The sequence below is a fragment of the Orcinus orca genome, chromosome 19 (genome assembly GCF_937001465.1).
Source record: "Orcinus orca chromosome 19, mOrcOrc1.1, whole genome shotgun sequence".
Taxonomy (NCBI): Eukaryota; Metazoa; Chordata; class Mammalia; order Artiodactyla; family Delphinidae; genus Orcinus; species Orcinus orca.
This window is the reverse complement of record NC_064577.1, coordinates 27,014,750-27,036,998: the sequence shown is the minus strand read 5'-3', so window position 1 is coordinate 27,036,998 and position 22,249 is coordinate 27,014,750. Positions and strand designations below refer to the sequence as shown.

The 22,249-nt window shown below is 53.0% G+C and overlaps 2 protein-coding genes across 4 annotated transcripts in view; one reads left to right on the top strand and one right to left on the bottom strand.

The window, feature by feature from the left end:
- SDK2 (sidekick cell adhesion molecule 2) overlaps positions 1-7,020 on the top strand; it is a 267,076-nt gene extending 260,056 nt beyond the window's left edge. For both annotated transcript variants that reach the window (XM_033438412.2, XM_004275434.3), the window contains one exon: positions 2,851-7,020. In XM_033438412.2, the coding sequence (XP_033294303.1) occupies positions 2,851-3,204 (354 nt within the window). In that variant the 3' untranslated portion in view covers positions 3,205-7,020. The remainder of the gene's footprint in view (positions 1-2,850) is intronic.
- The window catches only part of RPL38 (ribosomal protein L38), a 797,591-nt gene that overhangs the window by 699,440 nt on the left and 75,902 nt on the right, over positions 1-22,249 (bottom strand). The gene's annotated exons all lie outside the window — the stretch shown is intronic.

The window sequence follows — 22,249 nt, the reverse complement described above, 5'->3', positions numbered from 1 at the left end:
TTACCTACCTGGGAAGGGACAGAGTCAGGACTTCACTGTGCCCCCGCCCCCTCTCACCCCGGAGACTCATTCACTCTGGGCCCACGGTGATTTGGGGGTTTCTCCTCAAGACTGGGGCCTGGGGCTGGCCAAAGTTCTAGAACCGCTAGCAATGATTCCGGCCAGTTGGTAGGTGCCCTCCCAGAGAGACCTAACCTGTAGGGAAAACTGTGGGGCACCCCTCTCGCCCCCCATACTCTCAGAACCTCACTGCTCCTGGACCGGAGGGACCCCAGCCTCGTCCTCCACAGCTCGCTCAGACTTTTCCTGCCCCTGGGCCAGCCTCACCACAGCCCCAGGCATCAGGTGCCCACCCCTCCGCCCCTCCCCTGGGCTCCTGGCATATGGAGCCCTCCAGTCTGCACAGCCCCTTTGTTCCCTCCTGGGCCGGCAGCTGGGCCGTAGGCAAAGAAAGGGCTTGTATTGTGCCGCTCTGCGTCACGGGAAGAAGGGTGAGGGACTTTCCATTGTCTTGGGCAACCGGCTCTGCCTGCCAAGACATGGTGTCCTGGGGGTGTCTGCTGGGGGCAGTGGGGACTGTGGAAGGGCGGGGGTGGGGGGAGGAGGGGAGGGGCCAGGGGACATAAATTAGCAGATCAACCAGGGAGCAATTAATCCCCACGGGAGGGTAGAGGGGCTCTCCTTCCTGTCTCGTGACCTCCAGGCAGGAGTATGGGAGTTCAGAGCATGCGTGGGCTTTGGAAAATCAGGCAGATCTGCGTTCAAGTCCAACTCATCATTTCCTTGGGCAAAACCCTCACCCTCTCATCAGCGCTCAAGTAGGGTAGTAGCTACGGCGCAGAGGTGTGAAATTTAAATACGAGAATGCAAGTCAGCGTTTCCAGAGTTAGTATCATTTTAGTTCTTTGCATTGTACCTATTTCTCTTGAAGGTTTACATGCCATAAAGAACTTTGAGTTCCTGAAAACAAGCGCACATTACCTTTCCCACAGCTCAGACCTTCTGGGCAAGGTCAACTCCCCATTCTCTTTACCTGTGAAGCAAAACACAGGTGATCATCCCAGACTCGTTTGTATTGGACTCACTGGGCTGCAGGGGGTTTTTTCAACGTATATTTTACTTGATAAAATTAACCTACTGCCTCCAAGCTTGTATTCTCTGGGCAGAGACGAGGCAACCCGAGCGTGGTCTTCTGAACCATATTCATTGAGAGTGTACTCTTCACTAAAATCAGTGCATGTCTTCCAGAGAGTTCTCAGGGCCTTCCCATCTGTTGTCTTACTAGTTCTCAAAACATCTCTGGGATGGGGGAAGGGGTGCGTGGTATTTTTAGCTCCGCAGTTGGGAGCCGAACTGCCACTTTCCAACGCAGACCGACTCCTTTGCTGATTTCCCCAAAAGGCAGATAGAGCACGTGCCAAGGACACCAGAGTATCACCGTGTTCAGGACAATTTAATTTTTTTTCTGTTTCTCCCCGACAGCCTCAGGGTGGTCATCGTGTGAATATTCTGAACTCCGTTGATCTTTTTCTCTTGCTTCTTTTATAACCGAGTGTTGCTTTTATTTTGGACCACACACGGGTGAGCATCACCCTTTGTTCAGTGCCAGGAGCCCCTAAAGGTCTTCTGATCTGGTCCCGGCTTTGGCCCCAGTCACAGTAAGTCAGAGGCTGGGTCTGCATTAGAACTCAGTATATCACGCGTGAACCTCTGTTTTAAAATGTAGGTTTGTTATTATTCGGGTGTGATGAGGCCAGCAGATCAGGAGATGACCACCAATGAAAAGATAGTTATTCACAGTTCCCAAGAAGAGGGGACACACCAGGCCAGGTGGGACCACACAGGGAGACACCCGGTTTGGTCAGGAGCCGGAAGAAAACGGGGAGACGCGGGCAGGAGCCTTTATTGTGGTTCCCACAGGAAAGGCATGGCAGGGCAAGCAGGCTTAGGCTAGTTTGGATAAATTCAGGGGGCCCTAGCGGGTAGGGGCTGCCCCTGGTTGTCTGGTACCTGCCCCTGGGGTGATTAGGGACAGGGAATGATGGGCCCGAGTCGGTGTGTAAGAGCCCATTAGAGGAGGTAGTATAGGCGTGGACTCTGGGTATGAAAGGCGGCTCACTCTCTCCGGGAACTGGCTAGTTCTGGGGGGGGGGGGGGGGGGCAGTCGTCCCAGGGTCAGCAAAGGCCCCAGATATCAAAGCATCAGAAATCCAGAAAGTGAAAAGACATGATGAATTCAACGTCGAAAAGAAAACATTATACTAAATGAAAGAAGAGAGATACAAAAGCCACCTGTGGTGTGATTCCGTTTTGATGCGATATCCAGACGGGATCAGTCCACGGAGACGGAAAGTGGACTGGTGTCTGCCAGGGGTGGGGGTCGGGGGGAGGCTGGGGAGGAAGGACAGAGGAGCGACTGCTTCGTGGGCACAAGGTTTTCCCCTGGGGTGATGATGAAGATGTTGTGGAATGAAAAGGCGTGATGGTCGCACAACACTGCGAACGTACCGAATGCCAGTGAACCGTACGCTTGACAGTGGTTAACCTCATGTTATGTGAATTTCACGTCGATTTTTCGTAAGAGGTTAGCACTCAGGTCTTCTGCCGTGGAGGGTCCTCAGGCTCTGTGCCAGCCCTGAGGCAGAGGCTTCATACACATCACGAGCTCTGAAGGTGCGTAAGAAGGCGGGCGTTACACCCCCTTGGCAGAGAGGGGGCTGAGATGCCCGCAGTTCGGGGCTCGGAAGCGGCCGAGCAGAGATTCAGGTCAGAGTGTTCCGTGCCTGTCAGCCCTGATCTTGCTGACCTGTCCCCGGGGCCCACTGACACCCCGATTCTCTGCCCTCCCAGGGAAGCGACAGCGAGTACGAGGTCGACCCGAGCCCCCAGAAGGCCCACTCTTTTGTCAACCACTACATCAGTGACCCCACCTATTACAACTCGTGGAGGCGGCAGCAGAAGGGGATCTCGCGGGCCCAGGCCTACAGCTACACAGAGAGCGACCCGGGCGAGCCAGACCCCACCGCCCTGTCCAACGGCAGCAGCGCCCAGCAGGGCAGCCTCTTTCGGCCCAAGGCCAGTCGGACCCCAACGCCCCAAAACCCCCCGAACCCCCCGAGTCAGCAGAGCACCCTCTACCGTCCCCCCAGCAGCCTCGCCCCTGGCTCCCGGGCTCCTATAGCAGGATTTTCGTCATTTGTTTGATGTCATCCTCGTTGTCGGAAGAGGAGAAAGAAAACACAGCACCAAACTCCCCTTCCGCCCCTCCTCGCACCGCCTGCCAGAAAAGAGAAACACCAAGAAACCAAGTCAACTTTTCACCTCCTGAGTTTATTTTTCCAGAGATTCCAGGGCCAGCAAAGCCGGTGTTGAGAAGGATGGAGAAAAACCACGAGAGGACGTGTGTGGCTTCGAGACTGTGGGGTTTGCTGCTCCTTCGGGGGGCTGAGCAGAGTAGGGGGGCTGGCTGCGGTGGACACGAGTGGGTTGGGCCCCTGGAGAGAGAGGGAGGGAGGGAGGGAGGGAAGGCAAAGCCTGGAGGGCTGTAAGGCGGGCGTGGCTGGTGGTGGTGAAGAAACTTCTGGACGTCCAGCCGGCTGCTCCCTTCCGGCATGTGCTGGAGCCCTGGGCCTGCTGCTGCCTAGTGCTGCGCCGGGATGGGCATCCCTGGGGGCAAAGCTCCCCTCCCCCCTGCACCCACACTCCCACCCCACCCTGTGCAGCCCTGCTTCTCACCCTCCACTACCCCCTCCCTGTTCAATGTCCCCACCAAGCATTTGGTTTATTTAGAAAAACGAACCCAGCTGAAGGATGAGAATTTGCCTAGCTAGCTCCTTTGCTCCTAACAGACTTCTCTGTTGTGAACCCAAGGAAGAGGGCCCCTGGGGGTTGGGGAGAGGTCCCCCTGCCACTGAACCCAGCCATCCCTTTCCTTGAATTCACTTTCCTGAGCACAGACTAGGAGAGATGAACTTGGGGAACAGAGATGGGGGCACTGGCCCGGCATCACTGGGATAACTGGGCATAAGGCAGAATTCGGAACCGGAAGGAGGAAGCTTGGACTTTTCCTTTTCTTCCAATTCAGGTACCACCTGACCCTCTTCTTAAAGGGAGAGGGAAAAGGGAATTACAGAGACAAGGAAAGTCAGCTTCTGTGGGGCTGAGGGGCTAAACGGGGGTGAGGCATCGCCGTGGCAGACACGCCCCTCTCCCTGGATAGACACCTTCACGCACACACACACACGCACACACACACACACCCACACCCATGCACTGGCAAGGAAAAGGGTCCAGAGATCCTCTCCAAGGGAAATCCCTTTGGGTCCTCCTAGCCAGCAGGACACTCATTTTCAGATCTGTGTCTCTCGTTCTCAACCCATAGCCTCTGTGTCTAAGACCCCCGCCTCCTAAGTCCAGGGGCCCAGAGGGGCGGTCCAAGTCTCCGGTCCCGAGGCTGGATCTCCCAGCACCCGATTTACAAGTCAAAGACCATCCCAACCCCCATTAATGTCTTCCAGACTCGGCTCAGCTTGCCAGAGCTCAGAGCGAGGAGGGGCCCCGTCCAAACTGAACACAAGCTTACAAGATGCACAGCCAGGCTGGCCGGGAGGAGCAGGTCAGATGGGACCAAGGGGCAATTATACTGTTGGGAGACAGAGCTTTAAAAAGCTCCTTCTGGCGGCCTGCATCTTCCCATCAACTCAGACCTTCCGGATGCAGGAGTTTAAGGGGGAGCCTTTCCAACTAGTGCCCCGGGTGCCCACCCGCCCTGCAAAGCAGCCCATCCCCCGGGGTCGGGGCCGGGCCCCTGCCTCTGGAAGAGAGGGTGGCCCGGCTGGGGCACATTTAGTGCATCTTGGGGCCCCTTAGTGGCGCAGGGCTCCCTGGAGGCGCCAAGCGTGGGCACTGCTGCCCTGCCTGGGAGGAGGTGATGCCCCATTTTGAGGGGTAAGGAGAACAATGGAGGACTTAGGAAACAAGCCAAGGAAGGAGTGGGCCTATACCCCTCCCCACCGCCCCGAATCAGGTTCCTGGGGTGGCAGCAGGGCCAGGGGCCTGAGGAAAGGGCACACCCAGCTCTGGGCTCCCAGACACTGGGATCCCCCCGAAACGTGATGGGGAGAAGTTGGAAGATGGCTCCGTAGACGGGCTGACCCGGCTCCGAGGTCCAAACAGCAGCTTCTCCACTAAGGGGTTCTAGAAAGGGAAGCACAGCCTTTCCCCTGTAGGAGGACACAGTCCTGAGGTTCTGCCCCGTACACATCTGGCGTCTCCCTAGGGGAACGTGCACAGCTGCGGGGCATGTGGTGGTGATGCTGCTTTGTCTTTCCTTATCTCTCTCTCTCCCCTCACCCCTGCCCCCAAACAGTCTCATCCTTTCCTCTATCTGCCGTGTGTTGAACCATTGAAAGCCCTTCCCGGTCCCGTGCTTGTTGTGTAGCCCAGGGAGGGATGTGGGAGGAGGAAGCGGGGGTCTGTAGAAACGCTCTGTACGCGTGTATGTATTCCACGAGGCCAAATTCCCTTTGCCTTCTGTGAATCACCTTGTGCATTAAGATGCCTGCCCTCCCCTCCCCACGTGCTCCTTCACACCCATGCTGACACACACACACCCCTGGGCTCGTGCACACATACGCCGATATACACAGAATGCACAGCGTCCGTGTGTCCGCAGCCCCCTCGGAGGGCTGACGCCGTCTCCTGTGCGGGGCACAGGCAGCCTGAGTCACTCCCACATGTGGGGCAGGCTGGGTTCTGTTGTCTGAAAGGGCAGAACTCTTAGAGGAGCTGGGAAGGCGGGCCGGGCAGAAGTGAAAGTCCCAGCCTCAGTCCATCCCCACCCACCTGAAATGGAGTCTCCACTGCCCCAGCCACATCTGGAAGCCCAGGTCCCCAGCTGTGGACCTCTGGATTTCTAAGAGGACATCTCTTTGCCCTTGTTTACATACCTGCTGGGGCAGCGGAGGCTCCCGCCCCCACCCAGACGCCTGGCTGCTTTGGAAAGGTGCGTGGGCACTGCCCACGGGGCACAGGGAGCCTCCCGGACCTTTGGTTTCTTGGGCCAGTGATGCCAGGACCCGTGTCTGTGTGACGCCACCTGAAGCGGGTTCACATCAGGACACTCGCTCGCTGGCTCCTTCGGCTTTGCCTCGCCGTGCCCTCAGGAAGTCTGGTGTTGCGCCCCGCAGCGCACACTTGGCACACCAGGGCTGCCTTTGCCCTCCTGGCCACACCCTCCTGTGTTCACATCAGCTCCACACCCAGACTGCCAAGGTGAACCAAAAAGCTGCTCCGGGTTCCAGAAGCACCTTCCTCCCAGGGCTCCAGGGAGTTTGCAAACACAGGCTGCCTCTCCTCCAATCACCCCACCTGGCACTGCCGTGATTCAGAGGAAACAGGGATGCTGCCGGCTGCCCCGCCCTGTGCACGCCGGCTGGAGGCCTTCTGTCTGTCCACACCTCCCTGGGCAGAGCTTTTAAAGGTGCCAGAGCCTCCCTAAAGCCCACTCTGGGCAGAGGCTCCCCTTACCTTCCCATGGTGCACATCTGAAGGTGCCCACACTTGGTGAGGGGCTGGAGGGGGAGGGGGGACCATCTGAACGGCAGCCGTCTGCCCCTGAGTGCCTCTGTGCGGTCCTGGGCAGCGGCAACCCTGACCACCACCTGAGCACAGGTGCCCTCTTGGGACCAACCCCCTTCTCTTTGTTTCTGTAAGAATAACCAAAAGCATTTAAATGTGTTACCTTCTTTTACGCATATAGACTCCAAAAACAAGAACCAACACAAATCTTTATTTTTTTGATTTAAAAGATACAATGAAAAATTATGGGGAGAGTATTCATTATGGCAGGTGTCTGTCTGTAAGAAAATATATATATATATGTCATATAGCTTGTTAGCAGGTTTATTTTTTGAATGAAAGGTAACAAAAAAATTGATTTGAAATATAGACCACGAGAAGTCCCATGTCCTGTCAAACTGGTCAGTATTTTATAAATAAACTTTTTTTTTTTTTTTTTGGCGTCCTGAAGCGATGTTGATTATTCTTCTCCCTGGAGGATAAATGCGGATTCCCCAGCCCCACATTGCTGTCAAGTAATCTGGTCCCCAAACACCCCTTTTTAGCCTTTCTGTGGTGTTGCAGTGTCAAGGCTTCAAGTTTTTCTGCTGCCTTAATTCACAGGTGAGTGAACACCTGTGCCTTCAAGTGCAATGCACTGTTTTATTTATTTTACACTTTTAAGAGAAGAGCTTCTCAGATTACGCCCAATTAGAGGCACAATGGTAATGATTAATAATAATAGTAATAGCAATAGCTAACGCTCCTATGGCATTCACCCTGTGCCAGGCACTGTTCTAATCACTTTACCCTGATTAACCCATGGCATGCTTGTGCCCACCCCTTAGAAGGGAAACTGGATCAGGGAGAATGTAAGTGGCTTGCCCCTGAGAATTAGAAAAGCCAGGATTTGTTCTAAAGCAGTCTGGCTCTAGAGACAGATGCTGCCTCTCCTATGTGTGAAGGCAAGTTTCTTGCCCGTTTTCACTTTAATTTCGACAAAGCCAGCACCTCAGGCCCTAGTGACCTTGATGTAATAAGAACCACCCTGGCATTTGGTGGATCTAACATAGTTCATCCACCCAGATTTAGCATTAGGGCTGGAATCGCTGAATTTCTGAGTACACTGGTGTTAGAATAGACCACGCTTACCTCCCAGTAGTTAAGTCAGATGGATTCCAATAACAGAGAGTGAAGGAAAAATCATTTTAATAGGACATGTAAAGCCATTCAGTTTTACACAGTACACTTATTTTATATAGTCTACATTGTTTAATGCATATTAGACATTTATTCATACGGAGGCCATTCAGCTAATCAAAACATAATTAAAGCAGGGAATTTAAAATACCTATTACGTAGGCACCTTCTCCACTTTATTTTTACTTAAAACTCACCAATGTACATTCGTCCACCAATCCGTTCATGTTGGGTACAGCATTTTTCCTTTTTTTTTTTGAGAATGGGCTCAATGTGTAGAGTTCTGGTCTCTCTTACACATCTATACTATATCATCAGTGGACTCCAGTTTCTATCTCTTTAAAGCAAAAATATACAGAAATTTTGAAGTGGAGACTTGCGGTTTCGGGCGTGTGAGGAGCTTGGAAGGTGCCAGCCCGTCCTAACAATGGGTGGGAAGCGAAGCAAATGGAAAAACCAACACCTCTTCTTAGATCCAGAGAGAAGAGAAGTCACAGGACCAACTGCTGCTCCTAAAATTAGGTGAATACAGAGAGTCTCCGCTTACCAGAGTAGAAATGATGGGTTTGATATAAGAGCAGGGATGTTATTACTCTTTCCCTAATATCTTACTGTACTTGTCCCTAATTCAGCACTCTTTTTATTTTTGCAACTTTGCTTTATCAAAGTAACTCCTTTTCCAAAGCATTCGATGTACTTTTCAGAGAAATAACTGTCCTTATTCTGCCCGCTTATCCTATCCACTAAGATCATATTTCATTAAATTACATAATTACTATAAAAAGCATGACTGGCATAAACAAGTTTGGGAATGAGTGACTCTGTAAACATACAACTCAATTTGGTAGGAGCAGGAATGTGTGGGCATCAGAGAAAGCAGGACATAAGCCTTCGGTTTCCAGGCTATGATGGGTTTCTCCATGTTTTGCAGAGAGAATCAATGAATATCGCTAATATTTGTTAAGTGGAGGTCAGATAAGAGACCTTCTGTATGTATTACGGTACAAACCCTGCACACTGTACTTTATGAGTAGTTTTCAAGGTGGTTAAGGGATTTTCCAGGGCAATTTTGACCACCCATAATCTTTACATTGTACACAGTGTGGAACCCAAGCCCCACATGAGCTGTGACCCCACACAACTGATTTGAGGATGTTTGGTTAAAGGGTAGTAAGGGGAAGACATTCCAGAACTGGAGTCAGAAGTGTGGGTTTGGTTCTAGAATGGTCACTTGCAAACTGAGACTTGAAATGCCTCTTTTTTTTTTTTCTTTTTGAAATACAGTTGATTTACCACGTTGTGTTACTTTCAGGTGTACAGCAAAGTGATTCAGTTATACACACATATATGTCTTTTTTTTTTCTTTCAGATTCTTTTCCCTTACAGGGTATTACAAAATACTGAGTCGAGTTCCCTGTGCTATACAGTACGTCCTTGTTGGTTATCTATTATAGTGGTGTGTATCTGCTAATCCCAAATTCCTAATAACCCTTCCCTCACTGCCCCCTTGAAGTGCCTCTTAGTTTTCTCAGGGGAAACGAGTCATCTACCACCAACCAGACTGACAGGAAGATCCAGGGAAATAATGAGATTTGAAGGAAAGGCACCGTCAGAAGCGTATCTTCCCGGTGGTAGAGGTGTGTTTGTTCTAGACCCGGGGGAAACCTCCTGGTATTCTGGAATTCCAGTCTTCCTCCTCATCATTTCTAATCCCAGACTGGCCCCTCCCTAACTGTGGCCAGTGAGCATGGACCTTGGCTGTTTCCAGCAACAATACCAGTCAAATACACTAGGAGGAAAAAAAAAGACAATACGTTTCTCCAAAACAATAAGGAAGGTAAAACTGCTGAGAAGGAAGTGGGAGGGCAAAGGAAGGTGCTTTCCAAAGCCAAGGAGACATCTGGTGATACAATGTACTGGCTTGGATTATACATAACGTTCCTTCTCTCTACTGAGCAAAGGTAACCTCACCCGGAAAACATCAAAGAGGCCTCTCAGATGTTCTTTTCTCAGAACTCCCCGAGTTACCAACCAGGAAAAGCGCTTTTGACTGGCAAGGCTAACCAAAAAGAGCTTGGGGCTGGCAGACCTGGGTTCCCACAGATTCCAGCTTGAGGTTGAACTTGAGTTCAACCTCCACCAGCCTCCCCTACCTCATCCGTGGAATGGGTGCAACTTCTACCTTTTCCAACCACAGACTCATGTCACGAATGAAGCGTAGGGAAATAACCTCTTAGACGGAGACGCCATCCTGACCCTCCCTTTCCCGGTTTCTCTGTCCTGCACGTGGAAGGGCAGGTCCAGAACTACCAGAGCTGCGTTTTTTCAGTTTCCCAATCTTGATGGCAAAGCACTTTGGCAGCGAGACTTGGCTGGAGTCTGCAGGTGGAGAAAGCAAGCGATGTTTTTCGTTCTGTCGTCCTAGCTTCTGGCAGGGAGGAATCGCTCAAAGCAGCTGGCTCTGGAGGTTGGGTATGGAGGAGGTCGTGTAAGGAGCGGGGATGGGCCAGGGGCGGGCCTCAGAAGTCGGCTCCAGCTCGGTCAGCCCATTGGCTCCATCGGACTCAAGAAGGGCTGACCGCCTGCCCCAAGGCTCCCAGCACAGACCACACCCACCCTGCTCAAACGCTGGCCCTGAGAGGCCCCAGGGAAATCCAGGAGGCCTTACCACTTCCCAGTGGGGCCATTCGGGTTGTCTAAAGCCAATTGCTCAGCAGCTAAGCAGCACCCTGGGAATGGAAATAACTAAATAGTGTTTGATTCACTTTCCTCCCAAAGTTGACCGTCCCAGGCAACCAAGCCCTTCGGGGTGGGGCTTATTCCTACTTAGCCAGAGCTTCAGCCAGGGCCCAGGTTACCCCAGAGGACACGGGAGGTCAAAGCCCAAAGAATATCACCCATTGCTCCAGAGGACCTGAACGCAGGGACACCCTCGGCCGTGACCTCTCTGGACTCTGCCCTGGAGGCTGGTGCGTGGACGTGAGACCAAGCTAGTAACAACCTGACTCCGAACTGAACAGAAGGGCTCCTTCTCGTTGCAGCTGGGCGCGGGGGGCTGCTGCAGGACAGTGGGGGACTGGGCTGGCTGCACCTCCCTCTGTTCCAACTGCCTGCAGCCTCCTAGTCTTGGAGGGTTTGGAATCTGCTCAGCAGCGCCTTGTGGGACCCGGATAAAGTCGCCGATGAGTAGGGCCACTGCAGGTCCTTCTCTGCACCTATTTTCCTTCTGTAATTATCTGTGACGCTCCCTTTCACTTTGGTCTATAAATGATCTGGTCCTCCTACTGATGCTTGGTACTTGACAACGGAGGCAGCCTGCTGGCCCAGCTAGAAGCGCCTCCTACAGGTGGGCCCTGGGACGGCCATGTTGAAGGTCTGGGAGGACCCAAGGACCATCTCCTGGACACAAATATGATTTGAGTGGGACGGAGGGGCCAGCAAGTCGGGTTTCGTCCAGCGCTGGATCTTCTGCTCAGTTCGGCCTCAGCCAGGAGGGGATGCTGTGACCCCAGGTTCAGAGGGAATCTCATCCCCCTTATAGCTCTCTCAGATGCTTTGTCCTGCCACTTGAGGGTCTGTGCTGTCCCCAGGCCAGTGTTCCCTACCGAGGGCTCCAGGACACAGGCACGAATGTCTGGGGACACAGCCTTGCCCAGACTTTTCTGATGGAGGGGGTCTTGTTCATAGACTTGCCTAAGAGAACAAGAGATAGATCCTCCTTCTATAGGATCTCCCCGCCCCCATCTCCACACCCACTCCCCAAGACTGACCAATTGTTGGTGACATCTGGTAGAAATCCGGGGGAAATCCACACTGGTGCCAGGCCATCTTCAGGAATCTTATTGGTCAGTATAAGTGATATGGCAGAAAACATGGGCCTTGGACACAGCAAACCTGGGATCAACTTAGGGTTGACGAATAAAACACAAACCAAGTTTTGCATGGGACGTATTTATCCTCAAACGTTATGTGTCGTTACCTGACGTTCATATCTAACCGGGCATCCTCTATTTTTTATTTGTCAAATCAGCCACCTGGCACAGATCCTCACTATATACCAAATGTGGGCATTCCTCCTCCAGAAAAGGGGGATGCTGAAAACTGCGCTGTATCCCTCACCCAAAGCGTGTGGGTGTTAGCAGGGAGATTACCCGTGAGCACAATCTGTAAGCCATACAGCACGCTACACATGTAAGGGATCATTGCTGTCGTTCGTGGATAAAATGACATTTATGTGGAATCATCAAAGAGCTCGTGGCTTCAAGCACAATTCTGATTCCGTCAGTCCTGACTTCCACGCCTTTACCGTCTTCTACCCTGCCTCAGGACGCTTCCCAGCTGGAAATGTCAGTAGGAAACTTCTGCATCTTAGAAATCTGGGGGATTTGGCAGGGGAGAGTTAAACTGCCTTTCTAGAGCCATGTATCAGACATGCTGGAAGGCAACAGAGCCATCAGATTCGGATCGTTAGAGGAGAGTTTCATAAAAAGACCAGTCACCAGGTCGTGATAAGGTTTGGGGGAGCTAGAAGGGGCACTGCTGGACCCAGGGTTAGGGACAGCTGGGTACCACTACCACCCTAAGCCTGCCGTGGCAGACAGTGAAGGAAGTTTCTAGAACCTGCAGAGAAGGCGGGATGGAGACAGATATCGCACAGGGGCAGCTCGGGGGCTGGAGAACCACCCTCTCCCCACTGGCCCTCCTTCTGTCCTCCACCCTCCTGCTGGTGTTCCTTGTGGTACAAACTCAGCGGGTAATCGGGGGCACTGGGATATCATCCATCCAGGCCAGGCTCCCCTGGGGGACAGCACAAGGTGGGCCCACAGCACCTGTGCCTTCTGATGGTGACAACCCCTTGGGAAGTCCCACTCTGCCACTCAAGCAGAGGAGAGAGGCTCGCCTTCCTTTTCTCAGTGTTGATCAGGAGTGAAATTAGACCCAGGAGGCTTTCAGGAAGTTTTCACCAGGATAGGTGGGATTTTCTGGTAGGTTAGAGAATGTAAAAAGGTCTTGGACATTTATGGCCTGTAACCTCCTGAGCCAGCTGGAGCCGCACGACAAAATGACACCAGCTGATCTTTGTTGACTAGAGCCCCGCCCACCACTGTGCTGAAGGCGTTTTCTGCAGCCTTGCCTCGGTCACAGCAGGCTTACCAGGAATGCAGGAATTTCACCACTTCCCCGTTTAGCAGATAAGGACACCTAGACAGTGGAGAGGCGAGGGACCTGCCTGCTGGGTGAGTGCCAGAGCCTGGATCCCACCCCAGGCCCACCTGGCTCCACTGTGCCCCCTCTTTAACCACCAAGCAGCCTCGCCCCTGGTTCAGACGCTGCTGGGTCTGGAGGAGGAGACCTGGGCCCTTGGAGAAGCCTCCATCCTCCCAGTGGCCACAGACCAGGCAGGAAACATTGTTTCAGGATAACGGATAACAATGTCCGCAGGGCTGGGCAGAGGTTTTTCCATACAGGGCCAGATAGTAAATGTTTCAGGCTTTCTCGGGCCATGAGGCCTCCCTCCCAGCGAGGCAACAGCCAAAGGCAGTACCTAAATGAAGGTGCCTGGCTGTGTTCCAATCAAGATTTATTTACGAACAGTGAAGATAGAATTTTCTATCATTTTCACACACAATGAAATATCATTCTGGTTTTTATTTTTGCTGAATCATTAAAAAATGTGAAAATTCTTCTTAGTTTCCTGGGCCACACGAAAACAATCCGAGGTGCTGATTCCTGATCTAGTCCAGACTTTCTGGAAATTTACAGGGTCGTGGTGTGACCCCAGATGAGGTAGTCGAGGGTGCTGTAGTGGGTTGAATAGCGTCCCCCCCAAAATTCACGTCCACCTGGAATTGCAGAATATGACCTTATTTGGAAGGAAGGTCTCTGCAGGTGTAATTAGTTAAGTTGAGAGGCGGTCATACCAGATTAGAGTGGGCTGTGAATCCAATGATTGGTGTCTTTATAAGGAGAGGAAAGGACCCAGGAGACACACAGAAGGCCACGTGAAGAAGGAGACAGAGATGGCAGGGATGCAGCCACAAGCCCAGGATGCCAAGTATTGTCAGAGTCGCCAGAAACTGGAAGAGGCAAGGAAGGATTCTTTCCTAGAGCCTTTCAGAGGGAGCGTGGCCTTGCTGACACCTGGATTTTGGACTTCTAGCCTCCAGGACTGCTAGAGAATTCAACCACCCAATTTACCGTCAGTTGTTACGGCAGCCCTAGGGAACCGATGTGCAACATTTATCTCTGGGAGTTTCGGTTCAGTGGGCTCGCAGAGGCTGGCAGGGGCCTAGGACCAGGCACCTCCCAGACCTCGGGCCTCGTTCCCACTCCTCCCCCAGCAGTTTTAGATTTCTGTAGAAAAGCGCCAGCCAGCCCTGAATTACATTGGCAATTATGGGAAGCTTGTTTTCCTGTTTCTCCCCAACCTCCTCCCCTTCTCAAATTGTTTCCACCTCTAAGTCAAACAACAGTCGTTCCCTGAGGTCAGGAGAACCCTCACCGGCCACCAACCTGCAAAATATTAATCACAGATGCTGGTGACCGGAACTCTGGGGGCCTCTCTCCCTTCTGTGGCTGTCACTGGGTAAGCACAGGGGGTTGGGAGAGCAGCGGGGGGGGGGGCAGGGGGCTCGTACGTGTGTGGGGGCAGGACCCACCTGTCTTCTCGACCTGACATGGTGTCTGGTCGGTGGAGAGACTGGGTAGGCTTCTATCCTGGTACCTGGGACCACACACCCTCTCAAGGCAAAGATCCACATTCCCCAATTTCTACTAGGACCTGACCACAGAGCCACCCTGGAGGACCCCCAAATGCCATCAAGGACACACGTAAATAAGAATAAGAGCTCGCACTTAGCCAGACACTTTCCTAACTGCTTTGCATCGATGAGCTCATTCAGTCTTACAGAGGCAGGCACGGAAACACAGAGAGGCCCAGGTGACAGGGCCAGTGTCTTCAGTGACATCCCCAACGCCCGGGGACTGTCCGAGCTCAAACGCTGTGTGTCCCAGCTTGAAGGGAGCTCAGCGCTCCTCAGGGTAAAGGGGCCTACCCACAGCCTGTGGGAGACCCCAGCTGGAGCCCCGTCTCTGACTCCCGGTCCTGGCCTGCTTCTGTTCCACTGTCTCTTCTGGAGAGAAAGTCATTGCTCAAGTTCAAGGCTCTTGGGATGACATTGAAATATGAGCGGCAACCTTGGCATTGTTTACTTTAGTGGCATGTGTTGTAAAGGGACTTGGCCAATAGCAAGGAAGATCCAGGAAGGCTCTAGAAGATGTGGATGGCTGGGCATGGCAGGAAGGCAGGGAGACCTCCTCAGAAGGAGCCCCCATGTCATTTCTTGGAAGGAGACCCGTGCGGCGGGGGCAGGCAGAGGCGGTGGGCTGCTGGGGCCCCGCGAGGGTGGCTGTGACCACTTTTGTTCGCATCACCCTGCCCTCTGTAATCAGCCAGCTGCCTGTGCTTGTCTGGCCTCGTCCTCGTGCCTGGACCAGTCCTGCAGACACAGGGGCCGTGAATCAGAGGCCGGCTCCTTTCTGTTGTCCTTGGGATGGGGGTGGAGTTGCTCCAGTCACGACACCAGGATTTCACCCCAGGGGGAGTTCTGCCCCCAGGAAGGTGCCTCTGCCTGGCCTGGACCTGGGGGCACACACAGACACCCCCCCCCCCCCGGGGAGTGGGCAGCAAGGACATACAGGAGAGCGGCAGGCGGAGTGGGAGGGAAATAACAGCCACGCACAGTGATTAGATGTCAACTGACACTGGGCCTCGGAAGAGGGAGGCTCAGGAACTGGGTCAGCTACAGAACCCGACAGCCTCCTACAAGGGGCAGCACTCACTGCTGCCGGGGGGAATGAGAGCCCCGTGTTGTCAGGTTCTTCTTATTCTTCACGAACCAGAAATCCACATTTGGGGACTTCCCTGGCGGTCCAGTGGTTAAAGACTCCGCACTTCCACTGCAGGGGGTGCGGGTTCGATCGCTGGTCAGGGAACTGAGATCCCGCAAGCCATGTGGCACGGTACCCCCCCAAAAAAATCCACATTTTATGTGACTCCCCCTTATTCTTAGATATTAGCAACTAAAAAAATATATATACATTTTTTTTCTTTAAACATTGTCGTGGCCAACTGTATCTTCCAAAAATGATTATAACAGTATCTCCCATCTCATGTGCTCTTCTTATCGTGTATCTTGGACACTCCTCCATGGAAAGGTAGAGTCAATGTTCCCTCCCTTGCATCTGGTGGGAGGGGCTTGTGACTACAGCAGAAGTGATGCTATGTGACTTTCAAGGCTAGATCACATTACAGGTTGAATCGTTCCTCCCCCCACCCTCCCCCCACCCACCTGCAAAAGAAGTGGAAGTCCTAACTCTCAACACCTGTGAACGTGACCTTATTTGAAAATGGGGCCTTTACAGATAATCGAGTTAAGGTGAGGTCATTAGGGTGGGCTGTAATCAAATGTGATTGGTGTCCTTATAAGAGGGGGGAATTTGGACACAGAGACAAACACGCACAGAGGGAAGAAAATGTGAAGACACAAGTAGAACGCCACGTGAGGGGAGTTTAGAGAGATGTGGCTACAATCCAAGGACTGCCGGAGGCTACCAGAAGCTAGGGGAGAGCATGGAAACCATTCTCCCTAGGAACCTCAGAAGGAACCAACCCTGCTGACACTTTGATTTGGGGTTCTGGCCTCCAGAACTGGGGGGCAGTAAATTCCTGTTGTTTCAGCCTCCCCAGTTTGTGGTACTTTGTTACGGCAGCCCTAAGAAACTCATATAGCCATAAATGGTCATATAGAGTTTTCACCTGGTTCTCTTAAGATGCTTGCGCTTGGTACTCAGCTGCCATCTTGTGAGGAAGCCCAAGCCGCCCCGTGTGCAGAGGGTACACTTAGGTGTCCCAACTGACAGCCCAGCTGGGATCCCAGATGACAGCCGGCCTTGACCACCAGACATGCGAGTGAAGATGATCCAGATGATGGCAGCCCCCAGCCCCTGAGTCACCACCAGTCTTCACGTCTTCCCAGCTGAAACCCCTTACTTCATGGAGCAAAACCAAGCCATTCTTTCTGTGCTCTCTCCAAATTCCTGAGACCCGTGGAATCCGGAAGCATAGTACAATGGTTGTGTGGGGAGGAGTTTTGCGGTAAAAGTGACCGGAATGATTGCGTGTGCCACAGAGAATGTACCCTCAGGCTGCGTGCCACCCACAAGCCAGCAGTTTGCCTTCGGATAAGACCAGCAAGGCTGCCTGTGGACTCTGCAAGTCTAAAAAGTGCCCCACCTGGAGCCATGCTTTTTCCACCCCTCTGGTGAAGGGGGAGACAATGGTGAAATGAAAAGAGGGGAAGGAGGGAGGAGGAGATGAGACAGGGTGCTAGGACTGGATCATCCAGGTGGGGATGGTGTGTGGACTCATGAGGTCATCCTCAACTAGCAAAGATCCCATTTTAAGAGCCCAAGTGCCAAGAGACGCTCTTTGCCAGGGAACGTAGATAAGGGAGCTCTGTAAAGAACCTGTACCCCACTGGTGTAGGATCTCCTGGGGGCTTTTTTGCAGAGCAAATGAGCTAATACATGCAAAACTCTTAAAAGAGTGCCTGGTATTTTACAGAAACTATGTACTGAGGGCTTACTATTGCTAGGATTAGTGTTGGGGTTTTCAGACAGTGCCGTGAAGCCTCAGGGTCTCCCAGAAATGCCCCAAGAACTGCATTAAAAGGTAAAGCAGGTGGGGTTCTGGGACCCTTGCTCCACTTCAAACACAACAGAACCACCTGATCTGTTTTATATAATATCTTGTACAGTTTCCTTTAGAGGGTGGAGGGAAGGACTCCCCTGCTTACAAAAATAAAATGCTTGAAAAACCAGCCACTTAATAGAACAAGAACAGCCCCGGGCTTAGAAGAGCTCACGTCTTGTCCCAGGTTCTGCTAGTAGCTGGCTGTGTGACCTTGGACAAGTCACTTCACCTCTCTGGATTTTACATTCTGTTATATAAAGTGAGTGGCCTAGGTGATTGCTAGCATTAGCCCAAATATCTGCTCAAAAAAAAGGGAAAAACATTCTCTTCTGCAAATTTCCATGTAATTAATTTCTTATAGATTCCATTTCAAGACCTATAAGCCTTCTCACCCCAGGTCTCTCTCCCAGTAAACTTCAGGTGGCCTTTTTTTTTTAATATATATATATTTATTTGGCCTCTCACTGTTGTGGCCTCTCCCGTTGCAGAGCACAGGCTCCGGACGCGCAGGCTTAGTGGCCATGGCTCACGGGCCCAGCCGCTCTGCGGCATGTGGGATCTTCCCAGACCGGGGCACGAACCCCCGGCCCCCGCATCGGCAGGGGACTCTCAACCACTGCGCCACCAGGGAAGCCCTTATTATTTGTTTTTAATTTTTGGCTGCGTTGGGTTTTCGTTACGGTGCATGGGCTTTCTCTGGTTATGGCGAGCGGGGGCTACTCTTCGTTGCGATGCGTGGGCTTCTCATTGCGGTGGCTTCTCTTGTTGGGAGCACGGACTCTAGGCGCGCGGGCTCAGTAGTTGTGGCTCACGGGCTCTAGAGCGCAGGCTCAGTGGTTGTGGCACATGGGCTTCGTTACACCACGGCATGTGGGATCTTCCCGGGCCAGGGCTCGAACCCGTGTCCCTTGCATTGGGAGGCGGATTCTTAACCACTGCGCCACCAGGGAAACCCCCAGATGGGCTTGAACAAGAAAAGGTTTTCTTTGCTGGAGTACTCCCTAGACGCCACTCAGCTGGGATTTTGCTTGCTACTCAGAAATCTGCTGCACTGGGCCTGGGGCAGTCTGCTGCCTGAAACTCACTCCTCGTTGCCCACTCACCTAACACATCTTTTGCCTTCAGCTGCGGCTGCTTTCTGGGGAGCAACTGGCTTGTGGCAGGGACAGAGGGCTTGGAGAGGGGACACAGCTAGCGTCCTGCGGCATCAGGCCATGGAGCTGGGAAGTGTAAATTAGCCTTGCCATCTGGCTAGGAGGCGTTATTGTTATGACTCAACGGCGTCACAGGAGCAGAGGAAGGACATACACACAGACACACGCACGCACACACACACGCGTGCCAAGACCACACTTAGGAAACTGAAAACTCTGGAGAAGAGAAAACAAACTCTGTAGGCACCATGATGAGCTTTGTCAATTATACCCAGCCCACAAACCTGTTTCTCTGCGCCTCTTATTCTCCCCACAATGAGAAGAGATACAGAGATGTCAGACCCTTCTCCACTCTCACCTCTTCTTTGCAGCCGTTGGCTCAAGACATAATGCCTTTGCCTTGAACGTGGGCAGCAGACTCAGGAGGGTAAGACAGATGTCCCTTAAAGCTCCTTTCTTGCAGAAGAGCCTCCCTTTGTGTGCCCAGGGGGCTAGGGAAGTGTAGCGAGACGCCAGACAGAAGTGCATAAGCAACAGATGTTCCACCCAAAGGTCTAGGATTTGGGGGGCTCAGTGCAAAGGAAGGGAAGGAGGTGGGAGCACCCCAACGAAATACACACAGAAACCAGAAGCTGCGGATTTGAGAAGGCTGTTCCTTTAAGCGCTTGGAACATCTGGGCAGATGTGTCAAATCACACTGGGACAGAGAGGAGGCTGAGTGATGCCTTCAGTTCCTCTCCTCTCCAAGCCTGGGCTGTGCACTGGGCCCCAGGAACAGATTTAATTGAGGTCTTTGGCGTGAATGTGGGCTGGGGGAGTGTGGTGACAGGGGCAGAAGGTGATGATATTATCGTAACTGCCTTGAAGCAGGGTGTGTCAGTTCTCCTTGAAACAATGTGGAACCTTCTCGGGCAGATGGGAGTCGGCTTGGTGAGATGGTGCCCAGTCTCCTCTAGCGATTGTCCCTTGCCCGCCGTGGCTCTATGGTAACAAGATCATTCATTCAGCTAGAATCTGTTTCCTTTCCTGCTGTCTCGTGGTTTTGTGGCTGGAGCTCCAGGCTCCAGAGCCCCACTGCTTAGGGTTTCCCATGTCTTAGCTGTGCAATCTTGGGCAAGTTGTTTAGCCTTTCCTATTTTTAATCTGAATAATGGAACTCATGCATGATAGCAACGAGGATTGCGATGCAGAATTCCTAACCTCCAGTGAAGTCTCAACACATGGCAGCAACCCTTGCCTTTTCTAAGTGCTTTCGATTTAGGCTGCATGTGCCTCCGAGCTGGTCTCTTGGGGAGAAGGCAAGCCTTTTCTGGGCACAAACAGATGCTCTTTCCTTCCTCCAGTCCCTTTTCTGTCCATCTCTCCGGAGGCCCAGGAGGGCATCTGGTTGTCAGGGGCTGCCCTGCAGCAGAGCTGGGGCTCTGCCCACCTCTCCCCAGAGACAAGAACAGAAAGCACGGCCATCTGCGGGAGCCCCCTCCTCCTCAGCCCCAGAGCCCGACAGACACCTTTATCAGAAGCCCAGGACGGCCTCTTGCAGATAATGTGGTTCATCTTTCTGTTAGCTCAGTTCTGGGAAACACAAGCGGGGATGGGCCCACTCTGTGCCCAAGGACGGACACTCAGGAATAAATTTGTTCTAGAAAGTCTCACTTGGCCCTTAATTCTGAGACTGGGCAGTGTCCACCTGGGGGGCCCTCGGTGTGGTCTGGGCTGTACGCCGACCTTTGACCTGAGTTATCCACCAACCTCACACCATGTGGTCCCCATTTACAGATGAGAAAACTGAGCCCCGGGAGCTCAAGTGACTTTTCTCAGGTCAGAGAGTGACAGTGGGATTGTCATACCCAGGGCCTGTGGTCCTGATCCAGAGGCAAGGGGAGGCCTCGGGGCGGGGGGGGGGGGGGGCGTGGGGGGGGCTGGCGGGGGGCAAGGCTATGCTCTCTTTCTTGTCCCAGGGGTCACTGGTGGGTGAAGCTCTGGGCCTCAGGACTCTGGGGACCACATGGAACAGTCCTTCCAGGGTCCCTGTTTCCCAGACGTCTTTAGCTGATGTCTATGCTAAGGCTCTGTGGAGCCCAGGGCTCTGGCTGTATCTTTCTTGTGCATTCTTTTCTCCCTCCTGGATAAACAAGACATTTAGTGTCACCACCCACCTTTCTGGAAATGTCCCAACTCCCAGTGGTCAGGGCAGCGTGCTGATAACATGATGATGAACAGTGACAGACAGGCCTCCTAAGTGGGGCGTGGGGCGGGAAGGGGGCTATGTCATCTGTTCTTTCCCTGGCAGGCGGATGGAGGGGCCACAGTCCCCAGAAACCTGAAGTTTGACTCAGCAATGATAATATTAACTGTGGTTCCCTTCCCTCGGACTAGACAGTTCACAGAGCAAGGCCACATGCTTGTCTCCTTCCACGCTCCTGATCACCTCCTGTCTGGATTGTTACCGCCTTACAGATGTGACTCAGACCAAGGTCACACAATCCAGAGGTTCTGACTCCACATCTGGACATCTGGACTCATTTCAGCAAACTCCATGGCCTCTGTGCTCTGCCACCACCCCTTGACCCACACCCCCGTCACCTTGTCCCGGCTCAGCTCAACCCTCCTGCCACCTCCTGTCCCCAGAGAGTCCCCAGCCTAGTGAACAGTGTCTCTCCCTCTAGGCCAGGGGTCTTCTGAAACCCAGTGCCTCCCTCACCCTCTGAGTCCTTGGGGGCTGCCATCTCAGGAGGGTAAACGAGACCCAGCGAGCTCATTGGGGGGTTACTAAACACGGCTCAGTTCCAACCCGCACCGGGGATTCAGACACCAATCAGACACCATCCTGTCCCCAAGGATCCCATGGGGACAACCTGTTGTTTTATTCTCTAGGTGCACTGGCTGCCCCAGAGCCCTGACGTGTTACTCTCAGGGTGGGTGAGGGGGTGGGTTCACGTGCCTGGAGCCTGGGGCAACAGAGCCCCCAGAGGTGGCCTTTGCAGCACATAGTGGAGGGCCTCGCCCTGAGCCCCAGGCCCTCTGCCAGTGGCCTGGTATCCTGGGGATTTTCCCAGGTTGCACTGCAGAAGTTGCCCAGGCCCCCGAGAAAGGGCCCCAGGTGATTCCCAAGAACAGGGAACCAAGGAATGAAAGAGCCTCTGCCCAGAACAGTGGGAGTGAAGGGCCCAGGGAGGGGGCAGGGCCTCAGGTCACCGAGGCTCCACCCCAAACTGTGCTGACGTCAGGCCCTGGTGACACCCTGAGGTGTCCATCCAAGACCTTCTCATCTAACCTCGGGAGAAGGAAATTCAGGGGGTGGGGGACTCAGAATAGATATGGGCAGTCATAGAGCATTTGTGTGGGAAGGAACCTTCCAGAAAGTGACAGGATCTGCCCAGCGTCATGCTTTATGGCAAACACCAGACCAGAGTGAGTGAGGTCTTCCAATTCCTCTGTAAGGGAACAGAATTAACCAACATAACTGACCCTGCTAGGGTTGGGGCCAAATTATGCGAACTAAAATGCTCAGAACCCAGTGTTCACAAACGCTGGGATGTGTGTGTTTGGGGTGGGTGGACAGGTGCGGGAAGACAGGCCCGTG